Source organism: Mangifera indica, chromosome 5 (genome assembly GCF_011075055.1).
Source record: "Mangifera indica cultivar Alphonso chromosome 5, CATAS_Mindica_2.1, whole genome shotgun sequence".
Taxonomy (NCBI): Eukaryota; Viridiplantae; Streptophyta; class Magnoliopsida; order Sapindales; family Anacardiaceae; genus Mangifera; species Mangifera indica.
The window spans coordinates 17,402,475-17,419,105 of NC_058141.1; the positions used below are offsets into that span (position 1 = coordinate 17,402,475).

Here is a 16,631-nt window from a genome sequence, read left to right on the forward strand (position 1 = left end):
CCGGTTCATGCGAAATCGAGGTTTCGGTACTGATGAAGATGGAAAGCGTCAAGGAGACGACGAGATTGTTTGAAAACGAAGCAGGGCCAAAGGGTGAAAAGGATCTTGTTGGCTCCGAAAATTAACCTCAAGTAGACAAAAATAAGAGTTAAACTTAAACGACAGTGTTTTGAACGAGACCTGGCCAAACGGTGCGTTTTAGTTTAAGGTTTGTTTGAGTTAAATCAAATTTTTATTTTTTACTAGTACCCTACCCCTAACCTGAAGCTTTTCATTGTGAGAGCCAAGTCTAGACGATGAAGCACAATCAAAGCCGTCTGGTGGCGTCGGCATCGTATTTCTTAAGAAAACTCTCCACTGCGACAGCGGATGGGGTGGATATCGTGGTGCCAAAACCCGCCGTAAATGAGAGTGGTCCTCCTATATACAGGAGGCTGTCGGCGCTGGGAGCGACGGGAGGGAGCGTCACAAAGACGTTAAATGAATACATTATGGAGGGCAAAATCGTTAGAAAAGATGTACTCGGCCGGTGCATAAGGGAGCTTCGCAAGTATCGTCGGTTCAATCATGCGCTTGAGGTCTTACTCTTGCTCTCCCTCTAGATGTCATAAACTTTCTCTTGTTGAAATCAAAGCTTGTTTAAATAAATTTCGAGTGTCTCTACTTAATTTTTGGTGGCTTAAAAACAATAATATTTTAACTTGTAAATTTATTTTAGATTTGCTGAGAAAGTGAACATTCTATAAATTGATTTGTGTTTAACGTTCTATAAAATATTAAAAACAATAATATTTTAACTTGTAAATTTATTATCTTTGTGTTTAACGTTTACTGTAAATTGATTTATTTTCCATTTGACAACAATGAGTTAGGTGCTGGAGTGGATGGAGAAGCGGAAAATGAACTTCTCCTCCCTTGACCATGCTTTTCGTTTAGATCTTGTTGCGAAAACAAAAGGGATTGTAGCAGCTGAGAATTACTTCAGTGGGCTCTCACTACCTGCAAAAAACCAATTAACTTATGGAACTCTTTTGAACTGTTATTGTAAGGAACTCATGACTGAAAAAGCCTTAGCTCTATTTGACAAGATGAGCGAATTGAAATTCACCTCCAATTCTTTACCTTTTAACAATCTCATGTCCATGTATATGAAATTGGGCCAGCCTGAGAAGGTGCCTTCAGTAGTGGAAGAAATGAAGCGGAGGAACATATCTCCATGCAAACATACTTATATTCTTTCGATGCAGAGCTGTGCAAGTTTAAATGACATTGATGGAGTAGAGAGAATTGTGGAAGAAATGTCCAACAACGGTGAAGACAAATTCACATGGACAACATATAGTAATTTAGCAGCAATCTATGTCAAAGCTGGACTTTTTGAGAAAGCGGAGTTAGCTCTTAAGAAGCTAGAGGAAATGAACCCTCGAGAGCGTGAAGCTTACCATTTTCTTATTAGTTTGTATGCTGGTACTTCTAACCTGGGCGAGGTCATTCGGATATGGAACTCCCTGAAGGCAGCTTTGCCTTCAACTAATGTAAGTTATATGGCCATGCTTAGTGCTCTTGCTAAACTAGATGCTATCGACATGTTGAAACAATGCTTTGAGGAGTGGGAATCTAGTTGCTCCAGCTATGATAGAAGGTTACCACAAGTTGCTATCCGTGCTTACTTAAAGCATGACATGTACGAAGAAGCTGTGTCGGTCTTTAACGACTTTATTACAAGGGCTAAACCGCCCTATTTCAAGGCTCAGGAGGCATTCATGATTTACCACTTGAGGACGCGTCGACTGGACTTGGCTTTGAATGAAATGAACAAAGCTATTTCTGGAGATGAGGAATATGAATGGTGTCCAAGAAAAGAAACAGTGAATTCATTTTTTACATACTTTGAGGAAGAGAAAGATGTTGAAGGAGCAGAGGGGTTCTGCAAGGTTCTAAAGTCCCACAATTGTCTCAATACCAGTGCTTACCACTCATTGATAAAGACTTACATAGCTGCCGGCAAATCGGCGTCCAAAATGCGGGAGAGGTTAGAGGAGGATAATATTAAAATAAGCCATGAGCTTGAGATCTTGCTTGCAAAGCTTAGCCCTCGATAGACCCAATATGTCAGATTTTTGAGTTATGTAATTTACATTATTCAATTTCCATAATTTGAACGTAGTGGCAGCTTACTAGTAATCCAAGTTGTGTGCGTGGATTGACTGTTTCATCGAAGATTCATCCAGGCAAATAAAATAAGAGATGCTACTTTAGAGCTCCATTTTCCATGTGACATTGCTATGGGAGCATCTTCTCGAAACGAATGGTATCCACATGAAAATTACATTCGGTTAGTGATATAACATACAATCTGTGTATAATCAAACCTATGAGGCATATTAAAAGTTTATTTTTGCCAAAAAGAAAATGTTGAATTTATAAGCTGTTTCATTGCTGGTAAGTACAACTATAATCAAAGTGGCATAAGGTTAATTCATATGAGTTTGAACCATTCAGTAAATTGCAGCTTCATGGTGATGCCCATAAGATAAGTTGGAGGATGCAGCCCCTGTTACAAGTTTGGCTGATGTTACAAGAAGAAATACGTGGAATGAAAGAATCAAGAATGTAGCAAAGCCTCTATTTGTGGGACAGCCTCTACGCTTTCTGTTTCAGAATCACGCTGTTGATCCCTATGCCAGATTTAGGTTGATAGTGTTCATCTGTATCCACCTCTTCAATTTCCTGGTCAACACAGTTTCAGATAATATTACAAGTTCAACTTCTGAAATGATGATCATAATAATAATAAATACGAAAGAGTATGAAAATCATCAATTAGGAGATACAAACTTGAAATGAACTTACAAATCTAAGGGAGACAGGTTACAGGAATTCTGTAACTCAGCCAAGTACATGGATCAATGACAAAAGTCAACAAAAATGTATAAACCAAAGTTCTTTTTCACCTGAACAACTTCCTCTCCCTTGATGACCCGCCCAAAAACATTTAGTTTGTCATTCAAATCTGGCATTGGTGCAGTTGTAATGAAAAGTTCAAATCCTTGGTTGTCATGCTTAATCTTAGAAGTTCCCAACATGAATGCATCATGCTTCAAACTGGTTGAACATGAAAAAAGTCACAAATTACAGATCATGGTAAGTTAACAATATATACACCTAGAACTCAATTCAAATTGCAACCTTGTATCAAGCTGACTGTAATGTTTTCCTCTTGCTGTCCAATCTTCAATACTCCCCATCTTATCTACATCCCCCGCTTGAATCACATAGTGCTTTATTATACGTCGAAAAAGCATGCCATTAAAACGCCCCTTCTGACTGCAATCGGTTCATAGTGTTATTACATATAACTTTAAAAGGAATATGTTATGCCTGATCACAGCTTTATAATATTGATCAAACCAAAAGACTATTGACAAATTGGAACTAAAACACACCAGATTTACCTTAAAAATGAAACTTAAACACAGGCTTAAACGAATGTTTCAGTACTCACCATAAGTCAATGAATTCATCAACTACTTCAGGCGAGCTATCCTTGAAAAGTTCCACCGTTATAGAGCCTTTTGGGGTACTTACTATCTAGTTATAAGAATGAACAGCAAAACATTGTCATATGTGATATCTCAATACAGAATCATACGTTGCAAAATTGGATTTGTAAATTGCAACATGCATGCCTAAGCGAGACTAGAAAAATCCAAACACCCTGTACGGTAATACATACAATGGATTCCAAAGTAAAAAAACCTCATGATAATTGTTACTAGCAGGAAAAAAGAGATAATAAATACAGGAAAGGCGAAGAAAGTTTTTCACGGTAAATATTCCATTAAGTAAGCAAGCATAAGAAAATAATTATAGTTCACTCCTATTTCTTAGGAAATAACCAAAACAGAATCAGCATTCACCCAGAATAAGTTTTCAAAGAAAATTGAGCAAAACAAAGATTCTGCAGGTTGGCTTCATAAGGTAACATACCGCATACCCAGGGAGATCAGATTTCTTCAAATCCATGATAGAATCTTCATCCTACAAACAAAATGGAGAAAAAGTGAGGTCTAGAATGATAATAAATACAAAATTACATGATAAAGGTAAAAGTCCACACAGAAAAATAACATAATTCCCCGTTACCTGAACAACTGATTCGTGAACTTCTGCATGCAACGTCGACCTAAATATGGTTCAGAAACATTATTATATTAATAATAAACTCTAAAGTTTCATTTCCAAAGAAGGAAGACACAGAGATTCACAAACCTTTGAGACCAGTGTCTGTAGGTAGAATACAGGAAGAATAAAGCCAAGACAACAATCGAACTGAACACAACAATAGTAGTAACACTTATTCGATTCGGTCCTTTCTTCTTTTTACTTTGTATTAGAAGAGCTTGAGGTTTAATCCTAGCCATCAGATGCAAGTTTCAACTACAGTCCCATAAAGATTATCAGTATAAACAACGGCAAATCATTTTATTTTGGACTGAGAATTCAAAATAGAAATTAAATTCTAAAGAAATTTTGAATTAGAATTCAAATTTTCAAAGTAAAGGATGACAGAGGTAACGAATACCTGAATTAAATTTTAATGAACCCTAAGGAAATTGCGGGAAAGAAAATCGGGATAAATTAAATAATTTCAAAGTGTGATATTGTAACCCAAGTGCCTTGTGCTTTCCTCGTCGCCGTTCATCCCAATCGTCGAGACAATAAATTCAATTTTACATTCTACAGATCCTTGATTCTTGGATTCGATCTCTCCTCTTTTGTTTAGTGAAACAGGTACAGTACAACGCTTCAAATATTTTTCATTCCGGAATAAGGGCTCAGCCGAGCCCAATGGGCTTTTTATCAACATAAAAGGAAACAGTATTTACAGTCGAGGAATTGCTAAAAGAACATTCTAAGCTCGAAAATTACATATCATCATAGTTTTAACATCCAAGATAATTTTTTTTGGCTTATGAGAATGTTGAGAATTTGAAGAACCAAATAAATAAATAAAATGAATTTTGGTCACATCTTGTCCAACTTCACACTGATGCATTAATTTATGGCTCAAAGGAAAAGAATCAAGATAGTACCATATAAAATTTCTCTTTGAGCACCAGCATTTGGTAGGGAACTATAAAACATACTTTCTAGATCAATATAATAAATAAATCATCACTATGCGTATCCCATTCCATATCCAAAAATATACAAGTGGGCAGCCTTCACATAAAATTCACATCCTCTTCCTGTTGTTCAAGGACAATGGTCGCGAGAGCTAGTCGGTAAGCTGAAGATCTTAGATTTCTAACAAGCACATATATCTCTTTTCTCCTCCGTTTCACTGGCATCTCATTCCATTGCTCCTCTCTAAGACGAGCTAGTAAAACTGCCTCACAGAAAGCTGTAGCCACTGGCTTCTTGCTGCATGTATATTAAATGCTTATTTGATGATGTTATGGGCAAAGAAAATACTGAATAGGATTGAAAAAAAGCACAAGTTTTGAGTATGGGTACGGTGATGCACACTAACCTCCCTCGAACAAATCCAGTTGTTACAAAACCAATTGGCCACCGCATCGATTGTCTACTAGTAGGGTCCTCTGGTAATTGGAGTTCCCACTTACTAGAAGATAGTTCTTTGAAATATGATCTCACTGAAGACTCAGGCATTTGAAGTCCAATCTCATTACTTCCAGAACTGCAATATGTGAAGAGTTGCAAAATTCTTGAGGATGGAATAAAGCAGCAACAAGTCTTTCAATAAATGCAATGAAAATATGTATTATAATTGGATATAAATTTCGGAAGTAAAGTATTTTGTCAAATGAAAAGAAAAATGTCTGAAGTTAAATCATGCTTCAAGCATGTCGGAGTGAACAAATTTCCCAAAGTTGTCTCCACACATAAAACTAGTAAAACTTGTAAGAGAATCTCCTACTTCTACAAGTATCTAAAAAAACTCTTTGGATTTATTCCTGAAATTAACTAAAAACATTTAATAATAGTTCAAAGAATAAAGTTGAGAGGCTTTCAAATAGTAACAACATATTTGAAGGGAAAATATGGAAAATAAGTACCTTGAAGTCCACAATGAAATATCGGTTAGAGAAGGGGCACATACAACTGCTCCCTCTTCAAAAACACCCTCCTTGTAAGCATGGAGAAGAACTCTAAGGAAACATAATTTGTGGTTGTAATTAATTTTGGCAATACCATTTTGGTCCAGGCCAAGCTTGCTTTCGCTTCTCATTAACTTCATAAAACTCGTCCTCAGATTTGAAAGTTGAGGAAACAAAGGCAAATGTTCACCATGGATTTGATTCATAAAAAAAGTCAGTGCACCTGATGTCCGTGCTACAATTTTATCAAATGAACTATCTTGACTGACAAATGAAGTCATATTAATTCTAGAGCATGTTGTCTCTAACAAAGAATTGTCACCAACAATGACATCCCCACATGAAAATTTAGCATCTTGCTCTCCAATTGCTGCTTTGTTTAAAGAATTGCAAACACTATTCCATGGGGGTGGAATGGGAACTTTAAAAGGTCTAACTGAAGCAGGACGTAATTCTGCTTTTTGGTCAGATGCAGCAGCTTCAGTTACCATAAAGGAAGCGTATGAATTACAATCAGGAAAATCCGAAGGAAAATATGGCAGCCCAGCCTACAAAATAGGAAATGTTAACATGCGATGTTTGGCAACACAAACCCTCAAAACTGCAGCTCTAAGGTGCACATACTTACATTACAGGCAATCCAGTGCTTCTCCCTTAGACCTATTGCATGAGCTCCCTTGGAAACAATAGAATTCCAGAATACTCTGACCCAACTTAAGGGGAGTAGAACAGACCATCTGAGACGCAAATAAACACAGAAAATAAGTTTTCTCTCAACGTTCCCCTCCATAAATTGTGATGTATTACTAGAAATCAGAGATACTTTATACATTCTTATCAAGAGAGCAACCGATCATTATCCACAAAATTTAAAAAAAAAAAATGCAAGACTGAAAAATATTTGCAAATATAATAAACTTCATAAGCTGGCTTCACAAACTAAAATCTGTTGGCCCCCATATCAGACATCAGCTGTCAAGTACGATTTTAATTCTAACCAAGCAAAAAAGCAGTCAAGTACATTATACAGAGAAAGTGTCTGCAGCAATATCTTCATAAATGACAATGCTGGATTAGAATAAATAGTAAATTGAAAATGACTCACAGTTCCAAATATAACCATATTTGATAATCAAGGTACAAACATAGAATAAATAAATAAATATGAGAACAGGTTTGACATTCAATTAGACATATGCCAGAATCACACTCAGAAGATGTCAATAAGTAAAAAATAACTGAAGAAAAACATAAAAGGCACAGATGGTAAAATTATGAAACTTTATTTTATACCCCCAATATGAGTTACAAAGGATGAGATGCCAAACAGAAAAATAAAACAGGAAAAACAAATTACCCCTCTGGTGATCCTTTTTGGTTTTTATTTTTCAGAAGCAGAATAGGGCAAGTTCTCGAACACTGTGCCTTGTTAGAAGCCTTCCATGTCACTGATTTTGGATCATCAAGGTGAAGAAAGGCCATATGCTGCTGATGTTTTTCCATACAAAGAACACTTTCTTCCATGGGAAGGCTCATCCTACTAGTAATATCCCAAATACTTTTGTCGTTGAAAAATCTTTTTTCGTCAAATTTTGAGCATGAGTCAGAGATCAAATCTTTACTCATGTTTGAAATTTCTGGCAAAGAAAACACTATTTAGCTTTATTTTCTGGAACACTATTGAGTATGACAGTAGAACTAATGACACTGGCATACCTGAAAGACTTTCATGTGGGAATGGACGAGGATCCTTGACAATAAGAGACAAAATTGCACAAGAAGAAATATGTTCATCATTTTCAATTAGAGAAAACTCTTTATCCTGAGAAACATCATCAGCCTTGGAAAGTGAGCATCTCTGCAATTGCCAAGAAGTTTTTGGAAAACTGCAAGACCAGTTGACACAATATAGTAATTCTTAATGTTTTATCTTGGCTCAACAGGATCCGATTCTATTCAATGGTACCATACCCAGAAACAGGATCCAATGTCTTTTGAAGAAGTTGAAATGCCTTTGATCCAGTTACTTCTAGTTTTCCAAGTTGACCCTCAAGTGAAAAACAATTGAGCAAGGCACCAGTCTCGTTCATCTAAAAGACAAAACATTATAAGCTTTTATTAAATTCCAACAAGACACACACATATTAATGCATGCATAAGTACATACAAACATACATACTAGCAACTTTCATGTTATAAATTTCTCCAATAAATGAAAATTTATGACAAGTGGAAACTCAAAATTTTATTTGACAAAGGCTCTTCCAGGAAACCTCAGATTAGGGTCCAGCAGATCAAGCCAGATGAGGCAGAATTAATAAAGTTTCAGTAATTTTTTATATGCACATTCTTATGAGAGAAAGGGTTGTATTCTTTACCTGCTTCTGAGAAGCTAATCTTAGAGCATCATATCCCTCATTAAAAGCCGAAGCATGTATCCACAACCAAATCTGGCGAAAGCATGAATGACACTCGATAGCATTACTTCCAACAGCAGCATCACAATTAGCATAATCTTCTCCATCCCATCCATGAAAAGGTTTCCACATATAGGTCACAGGAGCAATAGGCTGAGAAAACGGAGCTCCAACATGATGTAGCTGCAAACAGAAATAAATTAACAAGGAGCTTGGCATATTCTCAAAGATATTAGTCATTGCAAAATAGGTTGGCCTACCATAGCACTTCCATAGGTAACACCAGACAGAACAGAACGGGAAACATCTTCAGATTCAGATAACAGGGAAGGCACTAGTACCATCTGTAGTATTGACATTAATGAATCCTGGAAAAAACAAAACAATTCAGACTAAAAATCTACAGGACTCCAGAGTCAAGCTCTCCAATCAATTAAAGAAGCCATAATTTTCCAAGTTCACAAAGGGCATGATGCTCAAAAGTTTACTAGTTATGGAAAAGGGGAAATGCCTACCTCTGGACCCTCCAATTGTACAGCAATGTAATAGCTTGCATCATGTACAACAACTCCTTCTTTGAACCACTTCAACAAAGCCCTAGAACCCCTTCCTCTGCACAACAAAAGCACCCATTACAAAGAATTCAATTAAAAAAAAGATGAGGAAAAATATATCTTCACGTAAAAACCAGAAATAAAACAAATCCTAGAAAGCATCTATCAGCAGCATCAAATCAATCATCTAATTCAAACTCCATAAAAAAGTAGAATCTTATTTTTGCACAAGTCTTAGTTAAAATTAAAAAAAAAAAAAAAACTACAATAAAGGCCAATTAAGAATAAAAACTTTTCAGTAAGAAAATTATACCTTCCCTGCAAACCTAGAGGAAGGTAATACCCCCACAACTTTTTCATGGTAAACCGCTTAGCATGCCAAACATGAGTTCTTAGCCTCTTCGTCCCATCACCAGAAGTAGAAAACCCACTTTCGGGATTCTTTTTAAGCTCTATTCTCCTACGAATGCGACGCGAAATTTTCTTATGATCTTTTTCTAAATCAGAGGCATTACTTTTATCAACTACTACTAATTTGCGCCTCTTCCTAGACCTCCTCTTTGTGCCTTGATTGTCATGGGCAGTAGTTCTTCTTCTCTTGTTTCGACGAGAACGAAAATTGTTATTCAGTCTATTTGCCACAATTGAGTGAAGACTATCCAACTCAGGAGCTCGAGCCTCAGCAAATTTCTGTACATTGATTTTCCTAGGTGGAATCGATGACCCTTGAGACAGCTTGGCTCCATCGGAAACCATTCCAAAACCTCAACAATTATTAACTAATCGTAACAAATTATTCTATCAATTAAATAATGTAGGCGCTTGAATCTGTTTACTTATTTATTTTTGTTTTTATAAGATTAGTACTGTATACGGCAGCAACGTTGTACATGCCAAAAGGATCCGAAAATTTCCTCAAGAACAGCTTGCCAGGCATGGCACACTGAGGGTTTAACCAACTAGGGTTTTTGACGGCTAAGAGATTAAAAAGGTGACCTCTTTACGAACCTAAACCATACGGCTCACGATTTCCCACCACCTATCTAATTATACAGTACTATGACTAAAATAACCTCACTCTGAGAAAGCTAGGGCTAAAATTGGAATTTCTTCTCTGTTTGCTCGTGGTGGGCGCGAGAAAGCAAATATAACTGAAATTTGAGAACATATATTTTAAGTCAATCTTTGGGTTGGGAAAATGCAATTTACTCTATTAATTGTAGTAGCTGATAGAGCCCTTACAAGTAAACGATTTGTTACAACGGTAAAAACCCTGAAGTCTATTATAAGGATCTATTTTTTAAGGTATCATATCATAGAACTGTTTTTGCGCTAGGAATTACTTGAAGCCTCTTTTCCTCTATTTCTTGAGCTGGACTAAGCTCTGTAAATCCGTTGGGAGTTTTAAAGAAAAAACTAAGGCCAGTCACTGCTAGTGAAACTCATCATCCCTATTCAGATTGCACCAACTTTTAAACTAGTGGTAGAACCCACTAAAAAGGTGATAATTAAGTAACAATTGAATTTTATTAAAAAATGGAACGAAGTGGAAGTAATTGAAGTACAAACCTGTGAAGTACACATTCATGTAATAGTACAATTCCAAACGTATACCACTATTTCAAAGGTTTTCCATAGGTGTAAAGGGGATCCTCTTGGGTCTAAACAACCGATAACCCACAAAAGCAGAAACACATAATGCAACTACTGAGAGTAGAAGAGCAAAAATACTGGCAGTTTCCCCTGAGCTGTCTCTGCCTGACCTACTTAGCATAGAACTGCCTGAAGAAATATCCAACGGTACCCAATCACAATGAATAGAATAGTGTCCAGATCCATGCCATGGGTTCCCATCAACTGGATACCAGAATGCAGCAGACATCTTGCTTGACCCGCCAATTGTAAGCTGAGCATCCTGCCAATGATAAAGAAACGACTCATTCACACCAAGCCATTACAAGGTAATTTCTTAATTAGAAACTTATAACAATACAACAGCAATTTCACATAATATAACTTCATGACTTGTCTGCCACTAGAAACATTGTTTCACTCTTAGGATAAGATTTATTACAAATGGAGCTATAAGCCCCTGAGAGACAGCAAAAGGTTCTTATTCAAGTTGCAGAAGGTTTTTAATCACATGATTGGTAAAATAGTAAGAAGTAAAAACTATAACTTGTGAACAACAAAACTATGCTTCTAGTGTTGCTAGTCATAGTTTAAGACCAAGATCTTCTCAGTTAACAGAAAAGCAATAGATTCTACCAGAAATCTATAACCATAGTTTTAAAAAAAATTCAGCAAGTAGTTAGAATTCTTTTCATTTAATCTTAGGTAGAATCTGAACGAAACAGATGAGTATCTAACCTGTTGTAAACGATCCATGGTTCTCAAAGGCCTAGAAAATTCAAAATAATAAGTGCCCTTTTGACCATTCGATGCATATGGACTGTCTTCCTCCACAAAACCTGTGGGAGAGAAATATCAACCATTAATTTCAATGAGAAGATGAACACGTTTAAAAATTCTAAGTTTCAAAAAGAAAAAGACAAAACACCTCTCATAATTTAATTGTAAGCGAACAAGAACAACTGATGGTTGGCTTTCATTAGTCATATAAATATCAATATATATTGAAAAGAAAACTTAAATGTCGAACCCTAAATTGAAAGTTAGTTAATTACCTGAGTGAATATTGAAGCTACTGTGCCACCATGCTCCTTTCCAATCATTCTGAGCACTAGAATCATTTCCTGACACCGGAGAGCCAATCCTTAATAAATCAATCGTATAAAGCATTTAAACTCCGTAACCATAAAAGGAATAAAAGCATTTAAAGAAGAAAGCTACACCCACACACAACAATATTCATACAGAGGGGCCTTCTTGTTGAAGTGAAGCACCATAAAAGTAGCAGAGACTATTTCTAGCCAACTAAGATCAGATCATGATTTTCATACCACACCGAATTTAGACAACTAGCCCCGTGGTCAAAGTTTACCAAGATGTCATCATTAAGATGAATAATTTCCATCACCTAAAGAAAAGAAAAATGTTCATGCTCAATTTAAATTGCTTCATACCAGAGTTGATATAATATAATATACTCCATTTATACAATATCCAATTGAACCCATATAATTTGAAGAAAAAAAAAATCCTAAAAAAGCTACTTTCCCCTCCAACACAAAAGAAAGCCTAAAATATTACATCCAATTGCAAATTCAAGGAATTTCTCCTCTTTCTCCAAATTTTCTCTGATTTTACATACATGACCACAACTAATGTCAAATCCTACAATAGTGCATAGTGTCAACTATCACTCAAACATTCAAAAAGAGTCCTACAATGCTTATGGATTAATATTTATTCATAAAGATGCGAGAGACTTATATCTAAGCATAAGGACAGAGGCAAAGTAAAACAAGGATTACAGAAACTTATAGTTTTCTATCCTAAGTCAAGTTATTCTAACCTCTTATACTTATAGATTTGATAGCTTGAAGTACGAGCGTGAAGAAGACACTCATAACAATTTAGATAAAGATTTAGAGAAAGTTGGTGAGAGTTGTAGACAAATGGAAAAATGAAATTAAATAAATATGAGCATTTGTGAGATATAGTGGATGAAACAAATAAGGGTATTTGGGGTTCAACTTAATTGAAGACACTTAATATAAACAAGACCAGGACAAATGAAAAAACATTTGAGGCAATGACACAAAGGTAATTGCCAAAAAACTAAAAGGAGGAAAACAGGGCCAAATTCATGCAGGTGCAGCGACATATTAGGAATTTCATTAAAAGATAGTTAAACATTGTCATATACTTTAAAATAAATGTGGTTGTTGTGAAGAGATTCCACACCAACAAAGAAGTGATTCACATTTCAATATTCAAAAAGTTCTTAAAGTGGGTGCCAATGTTACTAGAACATGAATTGCACCACCTCACCCAAGAAAGAAGAAAAAGAAAAGGGACCATCTCGCAAAATCTAGGATTTGACTTGAAGGATTAAGCTCCATCTTGATGAATCTTATAGTTGTTAAAGGTGAAAAAGGTCTAAACTTGATAAGGAGTCTCATCGCCTATGTGATAAAAGCAAAGCGAAGACATTGCTTTTGGATAAAAAACAATTAAAAAAATAAAATTAATAGAGATTAATCACTCAAATACTAAAACATAATATCATAGATGAAGTCTCAAAAGAACAAATAAATATTTATAATAAAATATGAAAAAATATAAAAGCTCTTCAATCTATATAAACTTTTATCAAACATATATTTTAATCAAAATCCAAATTTTCATCTTCATCATCAAAAGTCACATTTTTTTCCTCATCATTAAATTGTTCATCTATGATTTCATCCATTTTTTCATCAAAACATACTTTTTCATTAGAAGACTTATACTTTAAGACTTCTTTATCTTTAAACATAGACTTAGGGTTCGACTTAAAAAAGAAGAGATTTTGGTTTTAAAACGTGCTTTTTCTAGTGTCTTTTTTACTTCTTTTAAAGCGTTATAAAAGCATGCTTAAACTTTGCTTTAAGACTTTCGCTCGCCTTGCATGTTTAGAGAGAGTAGACCTATTACCTTGAGGAGTCTCCATAATAATCGCAGTCACTTTCTATAGTGCCTTATCCCACTTTGCTTCCTTTCTTAAGATAATCCTATCCTCTTTTTATCATGTGTTAGGATTAAATAATAATAATAATAATAATACTATTATTAATTAATTAAGAAAATATTTGAGGATGAGAATGGAAGATGGAGGAAGGCCTGACAACTAACGAAACTGGAAGCTTGAACAATGAGAAAGAACGAAATTTGTCTCCATTGTGAAAACAACAAGGAACTAAATCATGACTATAAACGCAAGTCATGGAATATCCTATTAGTGGATGAAGACAAATCGAATGAGGATGTCATCTTGATTGTGTACGATGAGTGACAAGAGAAAAAAGAAACTAATTCAGTTAAGATAGTAGATTTCGACGAAAAGTTGGCTAGTTTCGAAGAAGTTATTAAGAAAATGATAGACTAAGAAAGGGAGTTAGCAAATTTTGGGGTTCAGTTGATTGAATATGGCGACCAAGGGGGGGAATCAATAGATTCCAGGTTTCAATTGATAGATTCTAGTGAATTCCAGTTGTTGAGGATGATAAGACTTTTGAGATTATGAAAAGATATTTATTTGTGATTATGATAAAATATATGATTTGGATAATATTTATAGTTTAAAGTTAGGGTATTGGTATAATAAATAGAGGTAATTGGACTGAGAATTATTATTATTTAGGTATTTTAGGCATTAGAGGAAGAGCACCTTTAATTGCATAAGAATGAGTTGGCACCTCTTCTTGCCAACAATTTTTTTTTAAATATATTAACAATATATGTGTAGGTCCCTAACATCATGATACACATGTCATTTGCAATCAACAAATGCAATCAACAAAACACTTAAATAATTTAATCATAAAAGTACCTGAAGGGCCAATTCCATCAAGATATCTACAGTGTGGGTTCCAAGCATAAACATCTACCAAATGACCAAACCTGTTCACAGAACAAAGATCATAAGATGAGTATATTACAAATAGCCACAAATATATCCTTAATCATCATGAGGATCAAAAATCACTGGGTTGTAGTTCTTCACCTGTCATTTCCATTTCCATCTCTGTTATCTATTGGATTACCACCATAAAGTCGTCCAGGTATAGCATTTCCAATTGAGAAGTGCATCATGTCAACCTCGTGCCCTTTGCAAGTCTTGTTGGTGCAAGAGTCAGGACGCTCTTCACACCCACCCATCTAACAAAACACAAAAGTTTCACAATATTAATTTCACTAAAGGTAAAAGTTAATACAGTGCAAAATAAATTGTAAAAGAAGAAAAAACAGTAAGAAAATAAGCAAAAGCATAGCTCACATTATGATAGGTAGCAGCTTCACCTACTTGAAACATGAGAGCAACTGAAGGACACTTTGTGTTTTCGCTGCATTAGGGAAAACAAATTCAAATAAAAAAATGCCTTATATGATGAGAAGAAAAGCATTGCCAGAGTGTTATCAAACCAAACCCAGTCTGTAGAACATCTGAACATCCATAAAAGCATGTAAAGACAACTCAACCAAAGTGCCAACAAAGAGAATGATGAGGATTACTATGTGATCATGGCAGTCAAATCTATATGAATATGGCAGGCATAAAGTTGATCTCCCACCAACCAATCTATGTGCAGTATGATGTCATTAAAAGTACCCCTTCAAAGGCAAAACATTGATACATATGCAAATCACATTTGTCACTACTATTTCACGGGGGAAGTAGATCAAATAAATGACAAAATTAAAAAAACTCAAGTCGCGATTTCAATTCAGGAAGCAGCAAATACCAGCTAAAAACAATAAATTGGGAGAGGTCAAGCGAATCTAACACGTCAAAATATAAAACAAAATGGTCCGTTCTTGAACATAAGCCAGTAGCCTTACTTTCCTTTTCAAATCAAACACTTACCCTTTAGAATACACATACTCCCCATCAACTTGCAACAAAAAGAAGACATCATGACCGTCATGCAAAGCCTGCAATAAAGCCCAGCGATATTAAATGGTTAAATCCTTTCAAAATCGATTCAACACGGGAATATCTATTAACATTTTATGAAACCATGGAAGGAAACATTAAACAAACACATCTATTACATAAATATTATTTTGAATTGGTTAAAACACAAGTATACCTTAACGGTCATTTCTCCACCTTTATACTTGTGGTCATCGTCAGGGTCAAGAGCCGGGAGAAGAGAGAACTCGAATCCATCAATGTCATTCCAATCATCGGCGTGGCCATCAAGCGTGACTAGTCCTGGCTTGAACTCAGCCTGCACTCGGAACTCTGAGTCAGAATCGCAACTCCACGCACCTGATTCTTCGTGCGATTTAACCCATCCGATGAACACCGAGCTTAGCGCTAAGAGCACCAGGGAGACTCGAAACATTGTAAAGCCGGAAATTTCCAAGCTTATTTTCATTTTGTTGTCCTCATTGTTATCTTATTTAGTACTCAGAAAAAATTCGCTGTTGACTTTTATTCGTGTGTAGTACAACGTTCCCTATGTTATAATTAGCCGCTAAAGGTAGTACAATAAAACTCTCTTTCACATTTTAATTTAATTTAATTGTATGGTGGACACGACAAATGATCTGTTAATCCCCGATGAATGGTCATGTCATGTCATCACGTGATCCTTATTATTTGGATAAAAATTATTATGTACAGGATCAACCAGATGTAGATTTGTTATGTGTCATCCACTAAACGCGCCACGTCGCTCTTTGAGCGTCCGGACATTGAACGAAGATAAAAAGGGTCGTTTTTTATTCTTCTTTGGCTATTGCCGGAAGATAGATGAGAAATGCCGGCTCCGACTATCAAAGAATGAAATTAAAAAAAATTTAAATCTTATAAAAAATTAATATTTTTTTAAAAAATACTTGAAAAAAATTATTAAAATTTA

General features: G+C 35.4%; 4 protein-coding genes across 4 annotated transcripts; 1 reads left to right on the forward strand and 3 right to left on the reverse strand.

Annotated features, from left to right (window-relative positions):
- The first annotated feature begins 56 nt into the window (after positions 1–56).
- On the forward strand, positions 57–2,266 carry LOC123216574 (pentatricopeptide repeat-containing protein At1g02370, mitochondrial-like). Its single transcript, XM_044637028.1, has 3 exons — positions 57–191; positions 289–578; positions 873–2,266. The coding sequence occupies exons 2-3, from the start codon at positions 297–299 to the stop codon at positions 2,100–2,102; spliced, it is 1,512 nt and encodes a 503-aa protein (XP_044492963.1). The 5' UTR covers positions 57–191; positions 289–296; the 3' UTR covers positions 2,103–2,266.
- Positions 2,267–2,395: 129 nt separating this feature from the next.
- LOC123216576 (peptidyl-prolyl cis-trans isomerase CYP21-4-like) lies at positions 2,396–4,794 on the reverse strand. The gene is made up of 8 exons (XM_044637031.1): positions 4,586–4,794; positions 4,273–4,440; positions 4,147–4,186; positions 3,991–4,041; positions 3,506–3,591; positions 3,190–3,327; positions 2,955–3,105; positions 2,396–2,730 (listed from the first exon to the last, which is right to left on the reverse strand). The coding sequence occupies exons 2-8, from the start codon at positions 4,422–4,424 to the stop codon at positions 2,644–2,646; spliced, it is 705 nt and encodes a 234-aa protein (XP_044492966.1). The 5' UTR covers positions 4,425–4,440; positions 4,586–4,794; the 3' UTR covers positions 2,396–2,643.
- Positions 4,795–4,991: 197 nt separating this feature from the next.
- On the reverse strand, positions 4,992–10,484 carry LOC123216571 (ribonucleases P/MRP protein subunit POP1). The gene is made up of 11 exons (XM_044637026.1): positions 9,410–10,484; positions 9,058–9,154; positions 8,803–8,910; positions 8,504–8,725; positions 8,097–8,215; positions 7,842–8,011; positions 7,483–7,762; positions 6,754–6,862; positions 6,084–6,673; positions 5,537–5,704; positions 4,992–5,427 (listed from the first exon to the last, which is right to left on the reverse strand). The coding sequence occupies exons 1-11, from the start codon at positions 9,850–9,852 to the stop codon at positions 5,229–5,231; spliced, it is 2,505 nt and encodes an 834-aa protein (XP_044492961.1). The 5' UTR covers positions 9,853–10,484; the 3' UTR covers positions 4,992–5,228.
- A 120-nt stretch (positions 10,485–10,604) lies between these two features.
- Positions 10,605–16,218, reverse strand: LOC123216575. Its single transcript, XM_044637029.1, has 8 exons — positions 15,855–16,218; positions 15,629–15,696; positions 15,041–15,107; positions 14,768–14,922; positions 14,594–14,664; positions 11,784–11,852; positions 11,467–11,567; positions 10,605–11,011 (listed from the first exon to the last, which is right to left on the reverse strand). Exons 1-8 carry the CDS (start codon positions 16,143–16,145, stop codon positions 10,718–10,720), a joined length of 1,116 nt encoding a protein of 371 aa, XP_044492964.1. The 5' UTR covers positions 16,146–16,218; the 3' UTR covers positions 10,605–10,717.
- Between the last annotated feature and the right edge of the window lie 413 nt (positions 16,219–16,631).

Excerpts from the sequence above, each read along its gene's own strand:
- LOC123216574 (XM_044637028.1), top strand. The coding sequence starts at position 297 with ATGAAGCACAATCAAAGCCGTCTGGTGGCGTCGGCATCGTATTTCTTA. Across the intron at positions 579-872 it reads GGTTCAATCATGCGCTTGAG|GTGCTGGAGTGGATGGAGAA; the intron begins GTCTTACTCTTG and ends ACAATGAGTTAG.
- LOC123216576 (XM_044637031.1), bottom strand. The coding sequence starts at position 4,424 with ATGGCTAGGATTAAACCTCAAGCTCTTCTAATACAAAGTAAAAAGAAG. Across the intron at positions 3,592-3,990 it reads CTGATCTCCCTGGGTATGCG|ATAGTAAGTACCCCAAAAGG; the intron begins GTATGTTACCTT and ends TCTTATAACTAG. Across the intron at positions 3,328-3,505 it reads GATGAATTCATTGACTTATG|TCAGAAGGGGCGTTTTAATG; the intron begins GTGAGTACTGAA and ends AACCGATTGCAG.
- LOC123216571 (XM_044637026.1), bottom strand. The coding sequence starts at position 9,852 with ATGGTTTCCGATGGAGCCAAGCTGTCTCAAGGGTCATCGATTCCACCT. Across the intron at positions 7,763-7,841 it reads CCCACATGAAAGTCTTTCAG|AAATTTCAAACATGAGTAAA; the intron begins GTATGCCAGTGT and ends TTTCTTTGCCAG. Across the intron at positions 5,428-5,536 it reads ACTGGATTTGTTCGAGGGAG|CAAGAAGCCAGTGGCTACAG; the intron begins GTTAGTGTGCAT and ends ATATACATGCAG.
- LOC123216575 (XM_044637029.1), bottom strand. The coding sequence starts at position 16,145 with ATGAAAATAAGCTTGGAAATTTCCGGCTTTACAATGTTTCGAGTCTCC. Across the intron at positions 11,853-14,593 it reads TGATGGAATTGGCCCTTCAG|GAAATGATTCTAGTGCTCAG; the intron begins GTACTTTTATGA and ends CTCCGGTGTCAG. Across the intron at positions 11,012-11,466 it reads CCATGGATCGTTTACAACAG|GATGCTCAGCTTACAATTGG; the intron begins GTTAGATACTCA and ends TATCATTGGCAG.